This window comes from Lachancea lanzarotensis, scaffold LALA0S02, assembly GCF_000938715.1.
Source record: "Lachancea lanzarotensis genome assembly LALA0, scaffold LALA0S02, whole genome shotgun sequence".
NCBI lineage: Eukaryota > Fungi > Ascomycota > Saccharomycetes > Saccharomycetales > Saccharomycetaceae > Lachancea > Lachancea lanzarotensis.
The window spans coordinates 985,515-1,006,925 of NW_019212880.1; the positions used below are offsets into that span (position 1 = coordinate 985,515).

The following is a 21,411-nucleotide window of genomic DNA, read 5'->3' on the forward strand; positions in this document are numbered from 1 at the left end:
ACGACAACGGAAGGTATAAATACCGGACCCAAGTGCTCCAACTTAAGCACTGATCCACCAACATGCAAGGGCAGAATCACCAGTAAACTAGGTTAGAGTTCCACGCTGAAAAACAAAAACCGAACAACAAGAACGGAAATCAAAACGAAAAAATACCAATACTATGATTGTTCCCTTTTTTCAACTTTTATTTATTTTAAATTACATAACTAGACTAGTGGCAAGCTACAATGTCACAGACCAACACTTATTCGAAGCCATATCAGCCTCGGCAGCCAACTGTAGTGAAGTACTCGGATTCAATGTGACTACTTGGTTAAGCAGCTCAGGGACGGTATATATACAGCCCGAGATCAACGGTACACTGACGCCAGACCAACTTACACTGCTGACGGACTGCAAATTATCAATTGATGGGGTTGTAGTGGCTTACCAACATAACAAACAACAGGGGCAAGAAATGGAAGAAAACTTTAATGGAATTATGACAATGATAGGCTTTGCAGCGTTTGAGGCCGCCGGCATACAAGTTACACTTAATAGATTCAGGAGAGTGTTGGCCCTTGCTAAGAGGGCGGTGGCACTGGGGGTGAATGGTTACGGCGTTACCAATTGTGACGGAGGTGATCAGATATTCTCAGTGGTATCTGGATCGGACGACTGCCAGACACCCAGCTGGAATCAAAAGTCAAAAGCCGTAGACTTGCACAATTACGACCCCAGTAACTCGCAATGGGTAGATCTGTTCCCGCACCATAGCTGCTCAAGCGACGGGGCTAGATACTTAATAGGGCCCGGCGAGGCTAACTGTCAAGTCAGGAACACTTATTCTTGGGTTCAAGAATGAACAAAGAAGTAGGGCTTGACCGGCTAGTAGAATGGGAACTAGTAATCGTAAGCAGTATGGAGATACAATATAAGTAGAGCACATGACAATTTATGAATATGAAGTAACACATAGTCTCCTATCTTCAATCCTAACTCCCTCCTCTTTCTATTCGTTGATACATCCATCCTAACTTGGTTTTCTTGGAGTATCTCTTCAGTCTGAAGGTCCAATGCCTTAAGTTTTTTGACTAATTCTAGCGTGCTCCAGCTTCTAGCTTCCAGTTGTCCGGTTGTATCCAACAATGGTGGGTTAGGTCTATACCCTAAATCGATTTCAAACGGTATACCTTGTACGGCTGTATTGTACGTTGAGTTGTATACGAATTCAATTTGCGGTAACAATCTATCCCATTCCTGATGTTGGTTACTTGCATAACTTCGCAACAATCTATTCAATACCCGGATACAACGTTCAGTTTGTCCATCTGTCTGTGGGTGGTTGCTTGATGACTTCCTAATCTTTTTGTCATCTCTTGAAAGTGATTTGACGTAAATCTGATGTCTATCGCTTGTTATCGTTCTTAGGAATCCATGGTAAGCGAATATGAATCCAAACATCAGATCAACCACTTGTGCTCCCCCTATTGTTTTTCGACATGCGATTAGATGGCATCGCTTCGAAAATCGATCTACCACTACTAGGATCATATCGGATCCATCGAAAGTAGGTGGTAATCCTGTGATAAAGTCCATCGATGAATCGAACCAGCGTCCTTCCGCAATCGGTAATGGCATTGTCAATCCATTATGTTGTGGTCGGTGGGCTTTCATCAACTGACACTGTATACAAGTTCTCACATAGCGATTGACTGCCTTAGCTAAATTTGGCCAGTATAGCTTCTCAGCAATCTTTGCGTGTGTGATGTGAGAACCGTAGTGTCCTCCATGTAACGGATCATCATGGAACGTTTCTAAGATTTTCTTTTGTTTGTTCTTCGGAACAACAATACGGTCTTCATATCGTAGGGTCTCATCCCTATACGTAAATTTCTCACGAAACTTCGGAGGCAACGCGAATCTCTTCTTAAATTTCGTATAACCACTGCGATCGGCAGGCGGAACATTCGTGTTCTTTATTACGTTCAGATGTTGCAGAGCTGCAGCTCCCAAAACATCACTCTTCCAGTCCTCTGTCCAACCCCGTGGATCTATTCTTGGGACGGATTCCAGGGCATCAAATTCTATGGCATATTCGGCCCCCGAGATGGCATCGGCCACCACGTTCTTATCTCCTGGTAAATACTTAAAATCAAATTGGTATTCTCCCACCCGGTCTATCCAAGTAGCAAGCCGGTTACTTGGTTCGCGCTTATTCTTCAGTGCGAGTAGACTTATATGGTCTGTTCTCAACAGAAACCTTCTTCCTTGTAAAGCATATTTAAAATGCTCGAGTGCTGCGATCACTCCTAGTAATTCTAGTTCTCCTGCAGGATAGTTCTGTTGTGCCTTTTCCAGCGACTTGGAAAAGTATCCCACAACTCCTACCATTCGTTTGCCTTGCACTTCCTCTAAGACAGCTCCTATCCCCTCCTTCGACGCGTCCGCCGTGAGTTTGTAATTGGCCTTTTCTTTGAATGGCACAAGCAACGGCTTGTCCATTAGGTGCTTCTTAAGTGCTTTAAACGATTCTTCCTGTGGTTCGGTCCACGATTCTTTTCCTGTTATAAACTCAATAATAGGTCGAGCTAATTTTGAGCAATGAGGTATAAAGTTTCGATAGTAGTTTATCATCCCCAGAAATCTTTGAGCTTCTTTAACAGTCTTAGGTGATGGAAACTTCGATATAGCTTCGCATTTACCTTGAATTGGTTCAATGGTATTCGGTCCAATAATATATCCAAATAATTCTACCTTCTTTTGTAAGAACTGGCATTTCTTCAACTTAGCAATTAGTTGTTCTTTCTTAAGCCTTCCTAGTACTTCATCTAGGTGGTTCCAATGTTCCTCTTTCGAACGGGAAAATATAAGTATGTCATCCAAATAGACACATACAAATTTCAAGTCTCGGAATAAGTCAGCCATATATCTTGCAAATGTACTTGGTGCATTTACTAGTCCAAAAAACATGACGGTGTATTCATACTTACCCGTTGGTGTCACAAAAGCTGTCTTTTGTTGGTCTTCTTGCTTCATTGGAATCTGATGTTACCCACTATGTAAGTCGAGTGTGGAGAAGATTCGTGCATCATAGATTTTAGTCAATAATGTTTCGATATGTGGTAAGGGAAACGGATCCTTTACGGTTACTTCATTCAATCTTCGATAATCAACACACATTCGATAAGTGTCGTCCTTTTTCTTGACGAGTACTATCGGTGAGCTACACGGTGCTCTTGAAGGTGTGATAAAACCTTTTTCCAATAGGTCTTCAATCAATCTTGTACTACGCCTTCCATCTTTGGTGTCAATCGGTATGGTTGCATACGCGGTAACCTTTCGTTTGGCTTAATGTCGATTTCATGCTCAACTAAATTATTTCTTTCTCTCTTCTGTGGTAAATCATTCCTCACAGTATCTTGGTACTTGGTTTTCAACCATCCTGGCAAACGTTGGAATGTATCATTGACTCCGCCTTCTTTTGTAGCTTCTATTCTAACCACGAATAGTTCTTGGTCTTCACTTATCTTTCCTTCCAGCCGTTCTGTTCTGATGAAGTCTAATTCGACTACTTCATCTGCGTTTGCTTGTTCTGCGACTGCAGTTAACAACTTCGGTTGTTCTTCTAATATTGGATTGCCTACAATGACTTTCTGCGATATGTCCTTAGTGACATAAGCGTCAACCTCATATTGTTTGTCTTCATAATCGAACTTTACTGTCACAGCTTGATCAGTAAATGACGTTTTCTTCGATACCGCACCCTTGAAACGAAGTGGTGGTGCACAATATGAGTCTAAACCTAGGTTTCTGGCAAAACTAGTCTGTACGAAAGATATTGGTGATCCCGTATCAATCAGTATACGCGATCTGGTCTTATTCGTAAATCCTACTAATATTTCCTTACGTCTTCCGACTTTCGGTTGTCTTTCCTGAACGATGGGTTCCTTAGGAATTTCCTAATGTTTTTGGCTTTCTGTTTTCTGATGTTTTTGACGTTTTGGTACTTTCTCTGTATGAAAAATACCTCGCAAAACTCGCGATGATATTCAATGGGTAGTTCTTCATTTAGAACTCTGAGTGTTCTGGCATTCTTTGATAGAATGTCCAGGTTTCTTGCATCGAAAACACAATTTATGTGAGATACAGTATTTTCTGTCTCTCTTCTCTGTATTCTGTTTCCGATGGTAACTCTTCTTAGCTCTAAACTCGTCAATTTCCATGGCGTCCTCGTCTCTGAGTCCGTAGGTTCTTCTTTCTGAAACAGGGTCTCCTGCATAACCCGAGGCTACAGCGGCATACTTTATGGCTTCAATTAGCGTTGATGGATCTTTGCTTCTTACAGCCATTTTTGTTTTTTCTTTCAACCCATTGTATAAGCATGCGCTACGTGTCGAAGTGGTGCGCGTCCTGACTCATTCACGGCGGCCAGCAGTCTGTGAAATTCGCTATTGTACGAATCCAACGAACCCGTTTGTTTCAATGATACCCATTTCTCGAATACTGTGGATGGATCTAATGCTGCTCTATATGTTTCCTTGAAAGCACATATCAAAGTCTCGAAGTCCATGTCACCATAATCGTCTGCAACCTCCGCGGTGTCTAGGTAACTCGCTAACCATTGAGTTGGACCATCTCGTATGTTCCTCACAAGAGTGGTAACTTTCATTGCATCGTTCGTGGTATTGTTTACTCTGAGTTGCACATTCAATTCAGTCAGGAACATATCCCTGTCTTTTGCATGCCCTGTGAATATCCTATTTAGCTTAGGAGCTTTAAATGGATATACCACTCCCTCACTCATCATACTCATGATACTGTGACACAATCTCTATGTCGTCCTGGATTGTTCTTGCGGCGCTACCAGATGTTATGCTAGGGTCCCGGATAATCGATCCGAAGTAGAGGTGGGGCTTAGCGATAACTTCTATTATACCCAAGCGGATATAATAATGATTCAAACACTTGTTCAATGTTTACTTATGATTCTCTACTTGCTCTCTTTAGCATATAAGATAACCGTAATCCGAAGATGTCAGGCCCGTCTTTTATACCTTATACTTCGAGACATGAATGGTCACATTCCCGACATGTTGGCATCTAGACATTAGGCTTCTGAGCCTCAATCAGCCTCCATTATTAGCCTTGTTGTCTTATCATAGACGTTAGCCTCAACATCTTCATACTTGATGTTCTTGTCTCATCATAGATTCTTTCAGCATGATCTTGGTTATCTTATTGTCATGTGTTATTCATGACAGAATTGGTGAAAGCTAAAATGGCATATGAGGAATAATGACCAGGGTGATATCGACTAAGTCTTAATGGTTTCAGATGCGTTGCTTTAGGATTCTCCGTTGGAACTTAAAAATTCAGAAACCAATACAAGTTTATGTCGCGTATCTTGGGTCAGAGTCGAGCACTTGGTTTACTTTGGAACTTCCCATATAGAAAGCAGAGGTTCGTAGCACGTGATACGGAAACTTGCGCCTATTTACTGTCCACTGAAGGCGGTTCCGCGATTCCGCGATTCGAACGATCAATATCAACAATGGAGTAGTCTCTGGAACGAGTTTCAAGTTGTTCCCTTTTCCTGACCGAACATCGCTGACGATTGGTATTTGCAATGAGGAAGAGACAATGGAAAATGGATCAGTGTACGATAATGAGTCCCGATCACGTGCTCGATTTGACGCGTGGCAAAACAAAGCTGAATCCATAATTATGATGGTATGGGTTCGCGTCAAACAATTAGTAGGTTGGAGTGACTTTGAGTTCGGGAGTCTAAGTTCCACGATGCGGAATATATTTGATTGAATGAGTGCTGTTTCGTTTGGGTCACGTGCTACCCAGATAGTTCCAACGTTAAAGGGTTCATCGGACCCACCAGCGTTCTTTTGGACATGACGGAGACGGATTCAATTGAGTTACTTTCCCTGTATTCAAGGAAGCCCGGCGTGATGATCCTTCCGTTTTTGTTTTTCTTTTTTCGTTCAGATCTAAAAAATCTCTCACGAAGTTGCGAGCATCACGTTGCCGTCGATGATTCGGCTTCGCAAACGTATTTTCCGAGCACACAACATCAACAAAAAAAGAGCAGTGGAACCCCATTATTCCCCGTAAAACACCTCTATCAGCTCCTGCTGCTTCTAGCTGCTTCTAGCTCCTTTCACTCCCAATTAGTCAATGCACATTCTCTTGTGCTCCAAATAGGAAGTATCTTCTGTGTTCAAATATTGGCATTTCAACGGTTTTCCGACTGCGATTTCCCCTTTTACTCCCACCTTTTCCTCCGGCTGTACTATTCACTCATCGCACTCCGTTTATCAACTTAAATCATCGTAAAATGCGAATTTCAGACCCGTAAGAAAAGTATTCTAATCAGCGCAATTGTCTACATTTATTCATGGATTTTAATAGTCTCAATAACGCTTGGCGGCCTTTACTTCCCTCCACTTCCTTCCTCTTTCCACTTCTTTTACTGTCGCCGAAAACATATACCTTTTAACGAGCGGGCTTTAACATAGGGGCCGGCCCATATTAGAGACAAAGGCTGAGAAATATGTAGAAATATACAATAGGAATATATATATATATGTATATATAAATGAATAACTAATGAATAATTGAAAGGTTCCCCAGAAGTAAAACTTTAAACCACATTCACGAGCCAAATAGAGTCTCAAATTGTGAAATAAGATTCAGGAAATCTGTAGGTTTGTGGCTCACAGATAAATTTGTAATATTTTACAGCGTTTTGAGGTTTTTGGGTCAAATTTCAAGGAATTTCGGAGTTTTTTTCACAGGTAGTGCCAGTGACTACGATCTAACAGCATTGCCAGCTCATTGTTGGAAAAAGAGGCTTTTGAGGATTACAGTTCAGTTATACACATTGAGTTTCAGCGGAAAATGGGTAACGTCCCCGGAAAACTAGATGACGAGAGTACAGTGCGAGCCAAACGGTCTATGAGTACTTCTGCAGCACTCCCGAATCGGAGCGGAAACGGTAATGTGGGAAATCGCAATGCTAGGACTTCTTCCATGGTTGGCACACTCCTGAATGGCAGACGGCATTCGGAAGCATCAGAAGCGGCAGGAGGTGCAGAAAACCCGTATAAACGCAAGTCAACCAAGGAAAAAGAGCGGCTGAAAGAGCGTCACGTCAAACAGCTCATTGTTAGATACAGTGAAACGGTGGACGGTGGATTTTTGGCGCCGTACGGGTCCAGCAGCTTGGAAAAAGTGGACTACGACGCAAACGTGGTGAAAACGCTCATTTTGGAGCGCCGTTTAGCTCCGTTTTACACTCCATTGCAAGATTACGACGAATCGTGGACCCCTCAAGAATTGGTCAAAATTGTGGATGGACTACCCTTGCATGCGCCCTTTAGCGAGAATATGGAGGCGTTTGAAGGTGTGCCCGTTGGGAATTTATCCCAGAATGATTTTGATCATCTGATAGACAAATCGCTGTCACGGCGCGAACAACGTCGCATGAGAGGAAAGATCTTTGGCGCCAGACTTTACCAAAAGCGGCTGCGTTGGCAGGAACGGGAAAATGAAAAGTTTTTGGAGCTGAAACTGGAGGCCCGAAAGCTGCCGGAGGGTCAAAAGGAGGCCTTCTTGCCCAGCAACGATCTAAAAGTGGATCTCTACCAAAATGGTTCTGAATGCCCTATATGTTTCCTATACTACCCGCACCCCATGAACCTGTCACGCTGCTGTTTACAGCCCATTTGCAGTGAATGTTTTGTGCAAATCAAGAGACAGGAGCCGCATTTCCCGCACGATTCCGAAGATAACGGGGCCCACAACGACGAGGACGAAAAGGACCCAAACTTGCTAACGTCCGAACCCACCAATTGTCCCTATTGCGCAACGCCAGATTATGGTGTCGTATACGAGCCCACCGCCAACCGCAGAATCGGACTTCACGGCTCGTCTCCTTCCACCTACAAGCATCGGGACTCAATCGAGACCCCGCAAGTGTCGTCGTCGACGTTTGTGCGACGCGGGCCGTTTGACGCATCCGACAGCAAAGTGGTTACCTCGGACTGCTTACGGCCCACCTGGCAAATCAAACTGAACAAAGAACGCATGCGTTTGGCCAGACGATCTGCTAATGCTACTGCTATTCACGTGAGCAATCAGCTAGTTACGCCAGGACATCAAGCATCCTCCAACATTAGCGCACAAACTGCATCGCACGGCAATCAGCATCCGGCGTTTGCTACACATCATCCAACAGTGCATGGTTCTGTTTGGCCAGCCAATGCTACTGCTGCGGAAATCGAAAACCAAATGATTGAACAGGCTATAAAATTGAGTTTGGCGGAGTCCAAATCCTCCAAGAGAGGCAGTTGAGAAGATTGGGAAAGAATATGGGTAGATTGGAACGTTCTACTACGATGGCTTCGATTAAGAGAAACTACGGTGAAATGGGTACTATTACGATGAGTACTATTATGACGGGTACTTTTACGATGGGCACTGTTATGATGAGTACTTACTAAGATAGAAACCTGGCTATAATGGAACAAACTTCTGCAATCAATACAAGACTAGCATTTCAACATGTACTAAAGGATAGAAGTAGAAGCATTGAACTCCATTCAAAAGTCACATGACTCGGTAATCTTTTGAAACGGCGTATATGGATATCGGTTACCCGCCCTTGGTGACACCACATTTTCAAATCCGCGAGTACTTCTCAGCGATTCTCACGCACGAGTACCAAACTTTTTTTTCATCTCTCATCTCGTGAAAAAAAAACTTGGTAAAAGTCAAAGGAAGCAGCGATTTTTTTCACTTTCTTCCAGTATTCTTGACAAAAGGTTTCTTTGAAAGAAAAAAGACCAAAGAAATAGTCTGCTTTTCCAGTTGTTTGCGAAAGCTTAATTTGATTATCTCTATTATTCGACTCCTCTGAAGAAATGTCTGTTGAAACCGCTTTGTCTTACGCTGCCTTGATCTTGGCCGACTCCGAAGTCGAGATCTCTTCTGAAAAGTTGTTGAGCTTGACCAACGCCGCCAACGTCCCCATTGAAGGTGTCTGGGCCGACATCTTCGCCAGAGCCTTGGAAAGCCAGGACTTGAAGAGCTTGTTGGTCAACTTCTCTGCTGGTAGCGCTGCTGCTGCCCCAGTTGCCGGTGGTGCTGCTGCCGCTGCTGGTGGTGACGAGGCCGTCGAGGAAGAGAAGAAGGAGGAAGCCAAGGAGGAATCCGACGACGACATGGGATTCGGTCTGTTCGATTAAAGCAGGTGTTTAGAAATTGCATATTGTTAGTATCTCTGTATACGCTTTAATAACGCTTGGACTCCAGTGAAAAGATGTGTTAGCTACCTGTTTCAACTAGCATGTACTCGATGTGGCAGATAGACTGTTTCGAGAGGTGTGGAAGGATGTTAATAGATGCATTAAGTCACCATGTACGTACTTTATTAAATTCCTACAGCTGTTTTATCCATATAGCACGCTAGAGACTTCTAAATGCACTACTGGGATAGACGTCACCTTCCTTGTCAATTTACTGTCTCATGTTGTTCGTTCAAGTAAAGCCCACCATGGAAACGCTTTCTCATTTCTGTCGCACACGTGACCGCACTTTTTCCAAATACTATTGCAGGAGTGGCTTCCAACTATACAATTTACATAAGAGAGATGATCTATTAGGCTGAGGAAACACAAGCTTATTTCTTCTTGTCAGCTTCAGCTTCGGCCTTCTCTTGAGCTCTCTTTTGTCTGATACCTTGGTGTCTCTTATCGGATCTGGCTAGTCTCAAAGTTCTGAAGGCAGACTCACCGCTGTCTTCAACGGCTCTGGTAGTACCTTGTTCACCAACTGGCTGGGCAATTGGGAAAGAGGCAGCGGCAGACAAAACCTGTTCGGCTTCTGGGGCCTTACCGTTTCTTGGGAAGACAATTATCTTAGACTGGAATTCCTGCAATCTCTGCACGTTCAAGTCAAAGATTTCTTGGTTTCTGTTTTGACGTCTGTGGTCGACAGCGATACCAATGGTTCTGGCGTAAGCTGGGGTCAAGCCGGCGGCTCTGACTTCACGCAAAGTGAAACCTCTGCCAGCTCTGACTTTTCTGTTGTACTTGATGGTAGGAGGCTTGACAACTGGTCTCAACAAGTCTAGAGGTCTTGGAGCGATCTTGGCGGCCTTGGCAGCTCTGGCAGAACGTCTGGACACCTTCTTACCAGCCTGGTCGAAGTGCACCTTGACGCGCTCTTGCCAGTGCTTTCTGAAGTGGTTCTTCAAGATTGGGAGATTCTTAGAGATAGCTGTAAAACAGTTAGTAAAAAAGAAGCTGTAACGGGAATAAACATCAACATTTCACGAGCATCGTCGATACGAGTCCATAATTGCCGTCTTATTGTCCACAGTGAGGGTTTGGTTTCTTGATCCAGAAAATGACTTCGGTTCCTATGACGAAGATCACACACATTATATTATCTTCCTGACATTATCGTTGTATCGCCCAAAATCGGTCCATTTCGGCTCGTTCGTTCACTGGTGGGCTATCGTTCGTGTTGTGAATAGTATTTTCCTCGCTATTACGCCCTTCAACATACCCATTGTTGCTTGATTCCTGCTGTACCTTCCTAAGTAGTCAAGATGCCAAATTCATACATGTATATGAAATTTGAGGATATTCTGGATACCAATGAGAGATGGGTGAGCGAGAGCAGCTACACGAGCTAGGCCGGGCCCGTGGACTGCGTCTGTCCAGCGCTGGTTGAGCTGGTAGGGCGCTCTGTCTGGAGCTGTGTCTGGAACTCTGTCTGGAGCTCCGTCTGCTCCCTCCGTCTAGCTGTCGACTAGGCAGACACTACGTCTGCGTAGCGCATCACCGGTGAAGACAGGAAGCCACGCACGAAACAAGATTCCTGGTTTTTTTCATGCCTTCTCTAAGCGAGAAAACCAGAAAATGTACGGATGTTCAAAAGTAGCAGTCATATTCCTTGCGTGTGACTGCTAGTATTTAACACACCCATACATCCATCAATAAAAATGAAAAACTCGCTTACTTAAATCAATATTCTGCGGAGTTAGACAAAGTGGAGCTTGCGTACCTTCCACTGTTGCCTCGTTGCACTCCTCCTGGGAGGGCGTTCCCTTCCCGGCCTAAACGTAACGAATGCTAGGCAGAGCCCATCGACAGCTCTCTGTCTAGCGTCTCCTGGCTCCTTCCCACTAGCGTCGTGGCTGTCTGCCTAGCCGTCCGTTCAGAGATCCACCATCGCCTGCCGGGTAATACAATCACCAAGCCAGTGTTGGTGAAAACTTTCATTCCAGTAACAGCGGGTGTGTAACGAATACAGCTGGGGTTAGTTAATCTTAGTTGAACTTTGAATAGACCGTGAGGGTATCATTGCCATATAGACGAAAAACCAAGATGTCTACAGTCCCAAGTGTCCAAGTATGTGAAAGAACGAACGAATTCGAAGCGGTGTGCGAGAAGTGAGACGTGCGATAGCGACCGGAGTGAGAGAGCTGAACAAAGTAGTGGGATATGCGAGAAAATGGAGTCACAACAAGATAAGTGCAGGAAGAAGCTAATTGAGACACTAGCACAGTTTGTGGGATAAGCCAAGTTGTGGTATCGGCGGGAAATGGTCGATTTGTGGACTCATGGTGAAAAAATGTTACAAGAGAATTAACGAAACCCAAGGGATCCAAGAATAATGATCGGTAGTTCATTCAGAGACGAAAGAATGGCTGTAATTTGAAATCGCCTACATGACCCTCGCATTTTTTCCCCGCTACGCTCCGATTCGACTTGTTTTCGAGCAAGATCTAAATCCTACAGGTTTACTAACTTCAAATTTCTCAGACTTTCGGTAAGAAGAAATCCGCCACTGCTGTTGCCCACGTCAAGGCCGGTAAGGGTTTGATCAAGGTTAACGGTTCCCCAATCACCTTGGTGGAACCAGAAATCCTAAGATTCAAGGTCTACGAGCCTTTGGTTTTGGCCGGCTTGGACAAGTTCGCCAACATCGACATCAGAGTCAGAGTCACCGGTGGTGGTCACGTCTCTCAAGTGTACGCTATCAGACAGGCTATTGCCAAGGGTTTGGTTGCCTACCACCAGAAATTCGTTGACGAACAATCTAAGAACGAGTTGAAGAAGATCTTCACCTCTTACGACAGAACTTTGTTGATCGCCGACTCCAGAAGACCAGAACCAAAGAAATTCGGTGGTAAGGGTGCTCGTTCCAGATTCCAAAAATCCTACCGTTAAGATACCAGATTTCGGTGTTACCAGACTCATCATATCTTCATTATCGTTGTCTTGGTATTTTACTGTTTCTACTGTCTTTCCATACTGTATAACTTAATCAAGGGTAAACGTTATATACTGACGTCCATCGCAGACGTCCATTATTAAGTACAAACAAAGCTTGCAAGCGTGAGGTAATCTGACGAGCCGCAGTTACCATTCCGGCCTGTCCGTCTACCAACGACGGCGAAAGAAAAGGTGATGACACAGAGGGTGCGAGCCACATACGGATACGGAATGGTTGCAGAACCTACGATACAATCCAACTATTAGCCTTCTGAACACTGTCCTGTCTTGGATTTCGACTTCTTTCAAGGGCTTTCACCCAGAGTTCTAACTAATACCTCCCATGAATCTAGTATTTTGAAAATTAACAAACTTCTACAAAGTATTCACACCAAGACTAAATATAGCGAACCAAAGCTCGAGCAACGCTCAAGCTTCCGCTACCGGTGACGATCTTCCGTGAGCCCGCTTGATATTGCCACTAGCTCTTTAGGATGTTCTAGTTTCTATACATCTTCCTTCACACTATTCGCATCACTGGCACTCTCTTGAAAACGGTAAACGACACGAACATTTCGTAGTTATGCAATTCAAGATCGTGTAGTGAAAAGCACTCGAAAGAATCGTACAAACTTTACTTTCCAACGGCATTTCCTTCAGTTCACCAAATACTTGCCTTTGTTCACGCGTCGCGTCTGTTATTATTCTCTTAAGACGCGAAAACTCGTGGTCTAAGTGAACAAACTTCGAAAGAGAAGATATCCATGTGTAGGTGCCGCGACAAACAAAGATGGGAAGGATGAGCAATATCTACTCGCTGTATAATATTACATAGCAGACCAGAGCTAACTTCTGGCACTCTTGAGTTTTAAGTAACGGCTCAAGAACGGGAGGTGTTGTAAGTTTCTTGTTCCAACACTGAGATGGGCATCGAACCTCATCATTTGCTACAATCCCAGCTCAGCGTGGATGCTAAGGACAGTTTTTCAGAAACATCTTCTCAGGCCTCGAGTTCGTCGCCAGACATTCAAGGTGTGATTGAAGAAGCTGGCTCATTGGTCGAAAAACTCAAGTCCTGCAACCGCATAAGCGATTCCAGTACTGAAATCGACGATGATGACTCCATCGTGTGCTCCAAGTCTGAACTTGTCGAAAGTCTGGGAAAATTGAACCGATTGCTGACGAGCACTCACGAACAATCCAAGGGTCTCAGGTTCAAAAACATGATGCTGGCATCAAGCCTCAAGGACTCGAGTTCCAGGTTTGAAGTGGAGTCAGAGCTGCAGAGACAACAGTTTGAAAGAATCAGATGCCAATTGGTTATGCAAACTCATCATTTGCACGACAAACTGCGAGCTCAAGACCTGAAGCTTCTCAAATACAAGAAAACTATCAGAGAGAAAAACGTGGAGATCAACAAGCTCAGACGTTTGCTGAACCGTTCGGGTTCATCAAATCCACCACTATTGCAGAATACGCCACAATCCATAACGAAAGCCCCGCGATTACATCGAAATTCTAAACTTCAGCATAAGAACTCCAATATGCTGACCACACTTGGCTTATTGGCATCGCATGTGTTAGGTGAACCCAAAGCAGTCTCTACCAACGTCGACAGTACCGAATCGGATATCTCACATGATAGTTTTTTTAATCGTCGCCCTTCCACGGACACACTTCCCAGAAGTCCCCATCTACTAAGCATTGCAACTCTACCCAGAAGCTCAACTTCCATGGCCCCAATTTCCGAGGAGTCGTCTAATCATATCTTGCCCAAGTTCCGTAGTTTTAGTGCTTTCACTGACAGCAAGCATTGAAACTTACAGCATGACAGCACAGAGAAAGTTTTGAAGAGCTTGAAACAACGGACAGCACAGCCAAGAAGTGTGGAAATAACGAAATTCGATATATTAACTAATAATAAAACAAAGGACCTTATGATTCTGGCAAGTCTCCCACTTTCGATAAGTTTTTGCCCCATGCTGCCGACATCCCCGAGGATCAGTGAATATCCCAGTGTTATAATGGTATTTGCGATCTAAATGAAGTGTCCGATGCGCGTATCAAGCTGGACGCCCTTAATAGGTAAACGCTGACCACCTTTTCAAGTTTTGGCTGTTTTGGACAGAACATATCGGTGATTATTGTATGTACTCTACAAGTATTGCAATCGCAACTTAATTGACAATGATTTTTCATGAAAGCGTTCATTTCTCCTTATTCTTACACAGTCCTATCCAGCCGAAGACATTAAATCTACTTTAGACCACTAACTTTTATCTTTTTTGATGTTCAAAATTTTAATCCCAGCGAGTGGAGCAACGTTTAAGTGTTCAAATAGGTAGATGGGTCGACACCCTCTTCTGGGAATTCAGCCACCTTGACATCGAACCTGTCTTGAATCTTCGCCAATATTTCTTCGTCTTCGCTAGTCGCCACGAAAGAGATGGCCAAACCCTTAGTACCGAATCTACCGGCTCTACCAACACGATGCAAATACTGGTCGGCTTCATTTGGCAAATCGTAGTTGATGGCGAGGTTGATACGCTCGATATCGATACCTCTACCAAACACATCGGTCGACACACAGATACGTTTTTCGAAATCCTTGAAAGCCTTGTAACGAGCGATACGCTCCTCTTGTTTCATACCACCGTGAACAGTAATAGCCGGGAAATTAGAGGCGTTCAAAAGTTTGGTCAATTCGTTGGCTCTGTTGGTAGATTTCACAAAAATGATGACCTGGTTGAACTCCAAATCGTCCAAAAGCTGGGCAAGCTTACGGTTCTTTTCGCGCTCGTCTAATTTGATGTAGTACTGCTGTAGACCGTGCAGGGTCAACTTGGCTTCGTCATCGACAAAAATCTCGAGTGGGTTTTGCAAGAAACGTCTGCAAATGGGTCTCATTTCTTGAGATAGCGTAGCCGAAAACATCATCACCTGCTTGTCTCTTGGTGTCGCTCTGAAGATATCCTGAACGTCTTTACGCATTCCTAGCTCTTCCAAAACTTTGTCACATTCATCAACGACAAAGTTCTTGACCGTAGATAGGTCGATCAACTTGTCTCTGACAAGAGCCTTCAAACGGCCAGGGGTGGCCACAACAATGTGTGGGGCGGTTTCCTTGTTCTTCAGGAGCTCGGCGTCCTTGTTAATTGGAGTACCACCGTAGAAGACCGCGGTTTTAACGTCTGGCATGTATTTGGAGAATCTGAGGTATTCGTTACGGATTTGGTATGCCAACTCTCTGGCATTACAGATGACCACAACGGAGACCTCACCTGGAACAGGGTCGAGTTGCTGCAATGTCGAAAGCACGAAAACGGCGGTTTTACCCAAACCGGACTTGGCCTGGCATAGCACGTCTGTACCGTGGATTGATTGCGGGATAGTATGTTGCTGGACTGTTTAAAGAAAGAAACTTGTTAGTATTGAAGATTCGCACACCAAGAAAGAGTAAAAAACACAATTGGGGAAGCCAATTCACGCGCTGGCTACATACCTTCAGAGGGATGTTCAAAACCGCAGTCGATGATAGCTCTGGACAGCTCAGGTTTCAGCAAGAAATCTTTGAACCCGGTCGAGTGGATACCCACGTACGAGCCCTTTTTGTCCCCCGTTTCGCCACCATTTTCGCCGGCCTCTTTGGCGTCACCAGAACCAGCCTCGGCTGCCTTGGAAGCCTCGACCTGAATTTCCTGCTCGTTGTCGGAGTATTCCAAGAGATCTTCTTCACCTTCGTTAGACATTTTTAGCTATGGGAGTTCTACCGTTTCAATTGCCTGCGTTCCAGTCTTTTGACGGTTACGCTCGGACTTTAATGGTCTGTCTGGAGCTAGAGGTAAGGTCCAACTCGTAGTTGCGATACGTTATTGTTGATGTTAATATTGAAAATTTTCCAATCATTAATTGGGAAAGGGAGGAAATATCGCTGAATACGATAATAGTATCACGTGTACGATTGGCCGCGGCTAAGTCACGTGGTTTATCTCTCTTTCTGTCTCTCCCTCGTTGAAATCAAATGGTGGACACCAAGAAGCCTGTAAAGAGATGTGTGTGCGTTAGAATTTTATTTTTTTATCCATTGGGGTATCCATAATGTGCGGCACTGTCGGGTTTCTGATTTAGCTCAACTTTTTGCGAAGAAAATACCCTTCATGCACCAGTTTTGAGACCATGTTCGAGGAAGATACCAGTCGGTAATGAATTGGGAAACGGGAAACATTCAGAGGTCTCGAATGATATGACGTTGCATGATCCTCAAAATAGCGTTTTTGTATTTTGTGTTCGGGGATAGTTTAAGGGCTCATGTTTTTGTGTCAATTCAATAGGTCGTTCTTTAAATCCTCGTGGAAACGTTAAGGAACCGCAAAAGGACGGTTCTCGTTCCCACAGGATAGCATGACTTGATGCAGCACGGTTTGAGGCTCGAAACTACGACATTTCTTGGGTTTTAGAGTCATCTGTAAAGTCATTTTTGCATGAAAGGGTATACCACTCGTCTGTCATCAATAATGTAGGGATATCGAATCTATACATCAGTTATTTGTACTATCTGTACTTTAAAAGTATCTTTGAGGTCCATAATGAACAGAAACAATCTCTTATTGAGTGTTTTTCGTGGTTTCTGTGTTTAAGAGTGAGTTAAAGAAGTATATCTGTGATTAAAGGTTCGCTCTCTTATATTGAAAACTCCGAAAACACTGCGTCAAGAAAACGTTGACAACACAGGGAAGCCCCGGCAACGTTTTATAGCATATAGAAGGTAGCACGAAAATTGGGAAATTGGCGATTCTACTTTATAAAACGCGGGACCAACTTGGGGCCTCGAGAACGACAGTAATTATCAAGATAACTTTTAGCTTTGCAAAAGACTTCCCCACAGATGCGAGTGCCTCAGATGTCTGCGCTAATATGTCCTGGAACGACCCTTTGACCTTCCAAAAATCGACTTATTCATCATCAAGTATCGGTAAAAGCTACAAAATTCATGTCCTTTTTGTCATGTCGCGTCGAATATATAACAATAGATAGTAACCACTATGAAAATCCGTATCCCCCATTCATCGCCTCCTGATCATCCCAATTAGAACAGATATTAAATACAACAGGTGACGGAAATGAAGCGATTAAACATTACATTCGATGAGGAGGCTCATTCACCGAATAAGACTCATAACAAGCACATTTGGGCGTAAGATCAAAAATCCCAGATCTACACGGAAGAGTCTCTTCCGAAGAACGAGACCTTGCACCAGTCCAAAGCAACGAGTACTCTGTTTCTGAAGGACAAGCACATGGCCAAGTAGGCGGATTTCCAGAACAAGAAGGTGAAAGAACCGGCAGACTGGTACATGGATTCACCAACGGCAAGATCGGCGATGGCCTGCTCGGAACCGATGTAGGCTAGCGCACCTTGGTGGCTGTATTTGAAAGCCTTAATGTTCGACTGCAATCTTTCAATCTTGGCCTGGTACTTACTGCTTTCGGCAGAGTTCTGAGACGATTGCCATTTGTACTGGTCAATCTTGTACTGTTTCTTCAAGACAGAAGCCAAGTAGTCACCTTCCTGGTGGGCAACCTGGGCAGTTGGAAACAAACCAGGGTAGAAAGTACAGTCACCGATGGCCCAAATGGAGTCCTCCGCACCCAAGAGTTGCAATTTGTCGTTGATCAACAATCCACGTCTGGAGTCTTGAGCTTCCATTTTTGTCATCAAACTCTTAGAAACTTCTCTTGGAGCATTACCAGTGGCCCACACAAGAACACCGTAAGGAATATCTTCAGTGGCGTCTCCACACTTAGCAGTGATAACCGTTGGTGTCACGTTCTTGACCATAGTGTTGGTTTTCAAATCAATTTTTTCCTGTTTGAACAAGTCTTCGGCGTACTGGATCAAAGACTTGTCAAACATGTTCAAAATGTTTGGCAGGGCTTCCACAAGCGTAACTTTCAGTTCTTTAGACAGAGCTGGCATCCATTTCGACAAATCCTGGTCGATGTAGTCCTGTAGTTCGGCAGCAAATTCAACACCGGTTGGACCACCGCCAACGACAACAAAGTTTAGCAATCTCTTTCTTTCTGGGTCTGTGGGGGACAAAGTAGCGGCTTTTTCGATATTGTTCATGACCTTCACTCTAATTTCTTGGGCGTCTGGGATTTCCTTTAGGAAAGAAGCATTTTCAAAAACACCGGGGATACCAAAGGTGGTAGGCTGGGCACCGACACCAACAACCAAATAGTCGTAGTTCAAGTTGATTTCCGCATGCTCTTCAGCGGAGCTTAGGGACTTGATTCTAACGGTTTTCTGAGTAGGATCAACGTCTAGCGCCTCGGCCTCGTAGTAAGTGACCTCGCCCGGAGCTCTTCTAGCGATGCTTCTGACAGGTTCAACAATGGACTTCAATTCGATAGTTCCGACAGGAGTGGAGGGCAACAAGGGGGTGAAAAGGAAGTAGTTTCTTGGGGAGACGACCACCACGTTGTATAAAGTGGTGTCAAGGTTTTTCAGTAGCGAAATGGAACCCCAGCCGGAACCCAAGATGACCAAAGTCTTTCTGGGCGACCCGTTCTCAAAAGTCGCGCTCTGCGGCTTTTGAGGCGATGGGTTTTTCTCCTTGTACAGCTTGTACGAGACGTAGCCGGTTCCAGCCAAAACAGAGGCCAATCCGGAGTACAAAGCGTACTTGCCGATTGTCTTGATCAACGAAGGTTTTCTGGAGGTTTGGTGCTGCTGTTGTTGTTGCAACATTCTAGCGGAACGCGAGAACGCTCTGGAACTGCTGCTGCCGGCCAGTTTCGACCCCACACGGGCCGTGGAAAACCGTGCCAACTGAAACATCACTATGTTTTTTTTACAGGTGAGTATGATGGGAATATTATCAATATAGTAAGTAAGTGCAGTGAGAAAGGGCTTCCTTCTAAACCGTCACACCGAACAAAAGCCAGCCAAGAGTAGACTAGAAACCACCGAAAAGGTCACTACAAGTTCCAAAAAACTCAACTTTCTTGAGCGATGAAATCAATCCAAAGATGTGTTTTAAAAACTTAAGAGTTTAATTTCTTCCAATAGGCAGATTCGATGAGCTGTAATAAATATATCGGGCCAAATTATTTTTCCAAAATTTTTTTCCACACAGGGTGTCATGATATACGGACACACCTTAATTAATTTATATATCGCTATATACGGAGATACTGTATTTTCTTGGCCGGGCGAAAAAAAAAATGTTGAGGGTGTAAGAGTCGCGGGAATCGGGCGGGATTAAAGGATGGCAAGAGGGGAATAGGAAGAGCCTTTTTGGAGCTTTAGGGCAGAGGAAGAGGTGACAGATGAATAGGTTTTACATTGTGGAGAAACTGGTGGCTTGTTGTCGAGTTAAGAAATTGTGTGTGACCTCCAGCTGGGTCACGTGATAGTTGGAAATGGTGTACGGGTAGTCACTTTTCCCCGGATTGTCGTCGGCGTCGCAGACGTGTGATGTGATAGAAATATCATCCACATCTAGCGTCTTGTGCATATCGGTGTATCCATTATCCACAATTGGGAAGCGAACGGGTTTTTGTCTTTACCCATGAGTGATTGCTGATGCTCAATTGAGCAGCTTTTTTGTAGTCAGATTCATTTACAATCGATCGCTGATGCTAAATTGGGCAGCTTGCATGTAGTCCATTTTATTCACAATTGATCGCCAACGCTCTCAATGGTACAGTGTGCATGTTGCTCTTTACCCATGAGTGATCGCTGATGCTCAATAGGGCACCTTTTTTGTAGTCAAATTCATTCACAATCGATCGCTAACGCTCTCAATGGTTCAGTTGTGCTCGTTTCCCCCTCTCAATGGTTCAGTTGTGCTCGTTTCCCTCTCTATTCTGTCGCGGTCTTATAATTTACAATTATCACTACTATTCACTATTCTCACTATTTCTCACCTAGGCGCTGGATTCCAAACCCTGCATATGCTTTTGAGCCTCTGCGCTCTTTTCCACGTCATATTTGAAATCGAAATAACTCTTGTCGAAATGGTGAAGACGCACAAAACCATCTTCACCACCAGATGCGTACGATGTGCCCTGGGGGCTCACGGCCACACAATTGAGCGGACCGAAATGACCTTTTACTCTACCAATCTCATCTTGGAAAATCTTGTGGTATAGACGGGCCTCGAATTTACCCTCACGCGAACTCGTGGTTGTGACATCTTTGGCATCCTGACCACCGCCCAAGATTACAAATTGCTTGATAGGAGTGATGCATGCACTGTTCAAAGGACAGTCTGTTTCGTACGTCTTGAGCACCTCGAGCGTCTCAATGTCGACCAGCTTGGCGTCACTGTCTCTCGAAGAGGTGATGAAATATGTCCCATCCGGCGAAAACTGGATGTCACTGACGCTTTGGGTGTGAAGCTCCAAGGCATCAATAAATTCACCGGTGGCACCATCGTATTTCGACACACGGCCGTCCTTATGGCCCACAGCGATGAAACGGTCCTGGAAACTCCATGCGGCCACAGAAGCGATTTCAAAGCCCTCGTGCGTTAGAATGTCGAAAGCTGGCTCTGCGGAAGGCTCTTGCGAGAGTTTTTGGGTTTCGTTGCTGCGGGGAAGATCGTAAACGGTAACACTACCTGGGTACCCCATTACACCGTCCAATACGGCCAAAAATTTGTCACCGGAGGGACTAAATTCCACTCTTCTCACTGGGGTCTTGGTTTTCCAAGTATACACGTTTTGACCCGTTTGAACATCCCACAATTTGATACTGAAATCGGCAGATCCAGTCACTGCGTATTGCGTGAATCTATCCACATCGATCGACCAGATCGTACCTTGGTGTCCCTCAAAAGTTCCCAATCTTTCACCATTGATGGCATACCACACGGAAGCAACGCTATCTTTGGCGCACGAGAAGATCAGATCTCCTTCGCGGTTGAATTTAACCTGTGTCAGAGAACGTTCGTGTCCCTTAAGTAGAATAGGTCTCATTGTTATAGGTTGACGATTCTATACCAAAACGAAGTCTTGACGAAACAACGGCCAATGTCTTTCTTACTCTAGCTGAATGAGTATTGAATCCTTTAGTTAGATGGGCTATTTCGAAAAATTTTCATCGTTAATGGTGAGAGGGGAA

The 21,411-nt window shown here is 44.4% G+C and overlaps 9 protein-coding genes and 1 pseudogene across 10 annotated transcripts, besides 2 other annotated features; 5 read left to right on the top strand and 5 right to left on the bottom strand.

Moving 5' to 3' along the window:
• Positions 1–163: 163 nt before the first annotated feature.
• Positions 164–847, top strand: LALA0_S02e11166g (LALA0S02e11166g1_1; the record flags this gene model as incomplete). The annotated part of the gene is made up of 1 exon (XM_022774068.1): positions 164–847. The coding sequence occupies one exon, from the start codon at positions 164–166 to the stop codon at positions 845–847; it is 684 nt and encodes a 227-aa protein (XP_022627530.1).
• A 38-nt stretch (positions 848–885) lies between these two features.
• LALA0_S02e11188g lies at positions 886–4,789 on the bottom strand (annotated as a pseudogene). Its single transcript is given in 3 exon segments — positions 886–3,264; positions 3,264–3,932; positions 3,932–4,789. Coding segments are annotated over 3 exon segments (3,906 nt in total).
• Positions 886–5,078: a mobile genetic element (Ty3/gypsy transposable element).
• Positions 4,885–5,078: a long terminal repeat.
• A 1,816-nt stretch (positions 5,079–6,894) lies between these two features.
• Positions 6,895–8,349, top strand: SIP5 (LALA0S02e11232g1_1; the record flags this gene model as incomplete). The annotated part of the gene is made up of 1 exon (XM_022774069.1): positions 6,895–8,349. The coding sequence occupies one exon, from the start codon at positions 6,895–6,897 to the stop codon at positions 8,347–8,349; it is 1,455 nt and encodes a 484-aa protein (XP_022627531.1).
• A 569-nt stretch (positions 8,350–8,918) lies between these two features.
• Positions 8,919–9,242, top strand: RPP1A (LALA0S02e11254g1_1; the record flags this gene model as incomplete). The annotated part of the gene is made up of 1 exon (XM_022774070.1): positions 8,919–9,242. One exon carries the CDS (start codon positions 8,919–8,921, stop codon positions 9,240–9,242), a length of 324 nt encoding a protein of 107 aa, XP_022627532.1.
• A 434-nt stretch (positions 9,243–9,676) lies between these two features.
• Positions 9,677–10,570, bottom strand: LALA0_S02e11276g (LALA0S02e11276g1_1; the record flags this gene model as incomplete). Its single annotated transcript, XM_022774071.1, has 2 exons — positions 9,677–10,275; positions 10,567–10,570. The coding sequence occupies 2 exons, from the start codon at positions 10,568–10,570 to the stop codon at positions 9,677–9,679; spliced, it is 603 nt and encodes a 200-aa protein (XP_022627533.1).
• Positions 10,571–11,390: 820 nt separating this feature from the next.
• RPS16B (LALA0S02e11298g1_1) lies at positions 11,391–12,236 on the top strand (the record flags this gene model as incomplete). Its single annotated transcript, XM_022774072.1, has 2 exons — positions 11,391–11,414; positions 11,829–12,236. 2 exons carry the CDS (start codon positions 11,391–11,393, stop codon positions 12,234–12,236), a joined length of 432 nt encoding a protein of 143 aa, XP_022627534.1.
• A 968-nt stretch (positions 12,237–13,204) lies between these two features.
• On the top strand, positions 13,205–14,098 carry FDO1 (LALA0S02e11320g1_1; the record flags this gene model as incomplete). The annotated part of the gene is made up of 1 exon (XM_022774073.1): positions 13,205–14,098. One exon carries the CDS (start codon positions 13,205–13,207, stop codon positions 14,096–14,098), a length of 894 nt encoding a protein of 297 aa, XP_022627535.1.
• Positions 14,099–14,606: 508 nt separating this feature from the next.
• SUB2 (LALA0S02e11342g1_1) lies at positions 14,607–16,030 on the bottom strand (the record flags this gene model as incomplete). Its single annotated transcript, XM_022774074.1, has 2 exons — positions 14,607–15,685; positions 15,784–16,030. The coding sequence occupies 2 exons, from the start codon at positions 16,028–16,030 to the stop codon at positions 14,607–14,609; spliced, it is 1,326 nt and encodes a 441-aa protein (XP_022627536.1).
• A 1,466-nt stretch (positions 16,031–17,496) lies between these two features.
• On the bottom strand, positions 17,497–19,122 carry LALA0_S02e11364g (LALA0S02e11364g1_1; the record flags this gene model as incomplete). Its single annotated transcript, XM_022774075.1, has 1 exon — positions 17,497–19,122. One exon carries the CDS (start codon positions 19,120–19,122, stop codon positions 17,497–17,499), a length of 1,626 nt encoding a protein of 541 aa, XP_022627537.1.
• Positions 19,123–20,213: 1,091 nt separating this feature from the next.
• Positions 20,214–21,266, bottom strand: TIF34 (LALA0S02e11386g1_1; the record flags this gene model as incomplete). The annotated part of the gene is made up of 1 exon (XM_022774076.1): positions 20,214–21,266. The coding sequence occupies one exon, from the start codon at positions 21,264–21,266 to the stop codon at positions 20,214–20,216; it is 1,053 nt and encodes a 350-aa protein (XP_022627538.1).
• Positions 21,267–21,411: the final 145 nt, after the last annotated feature.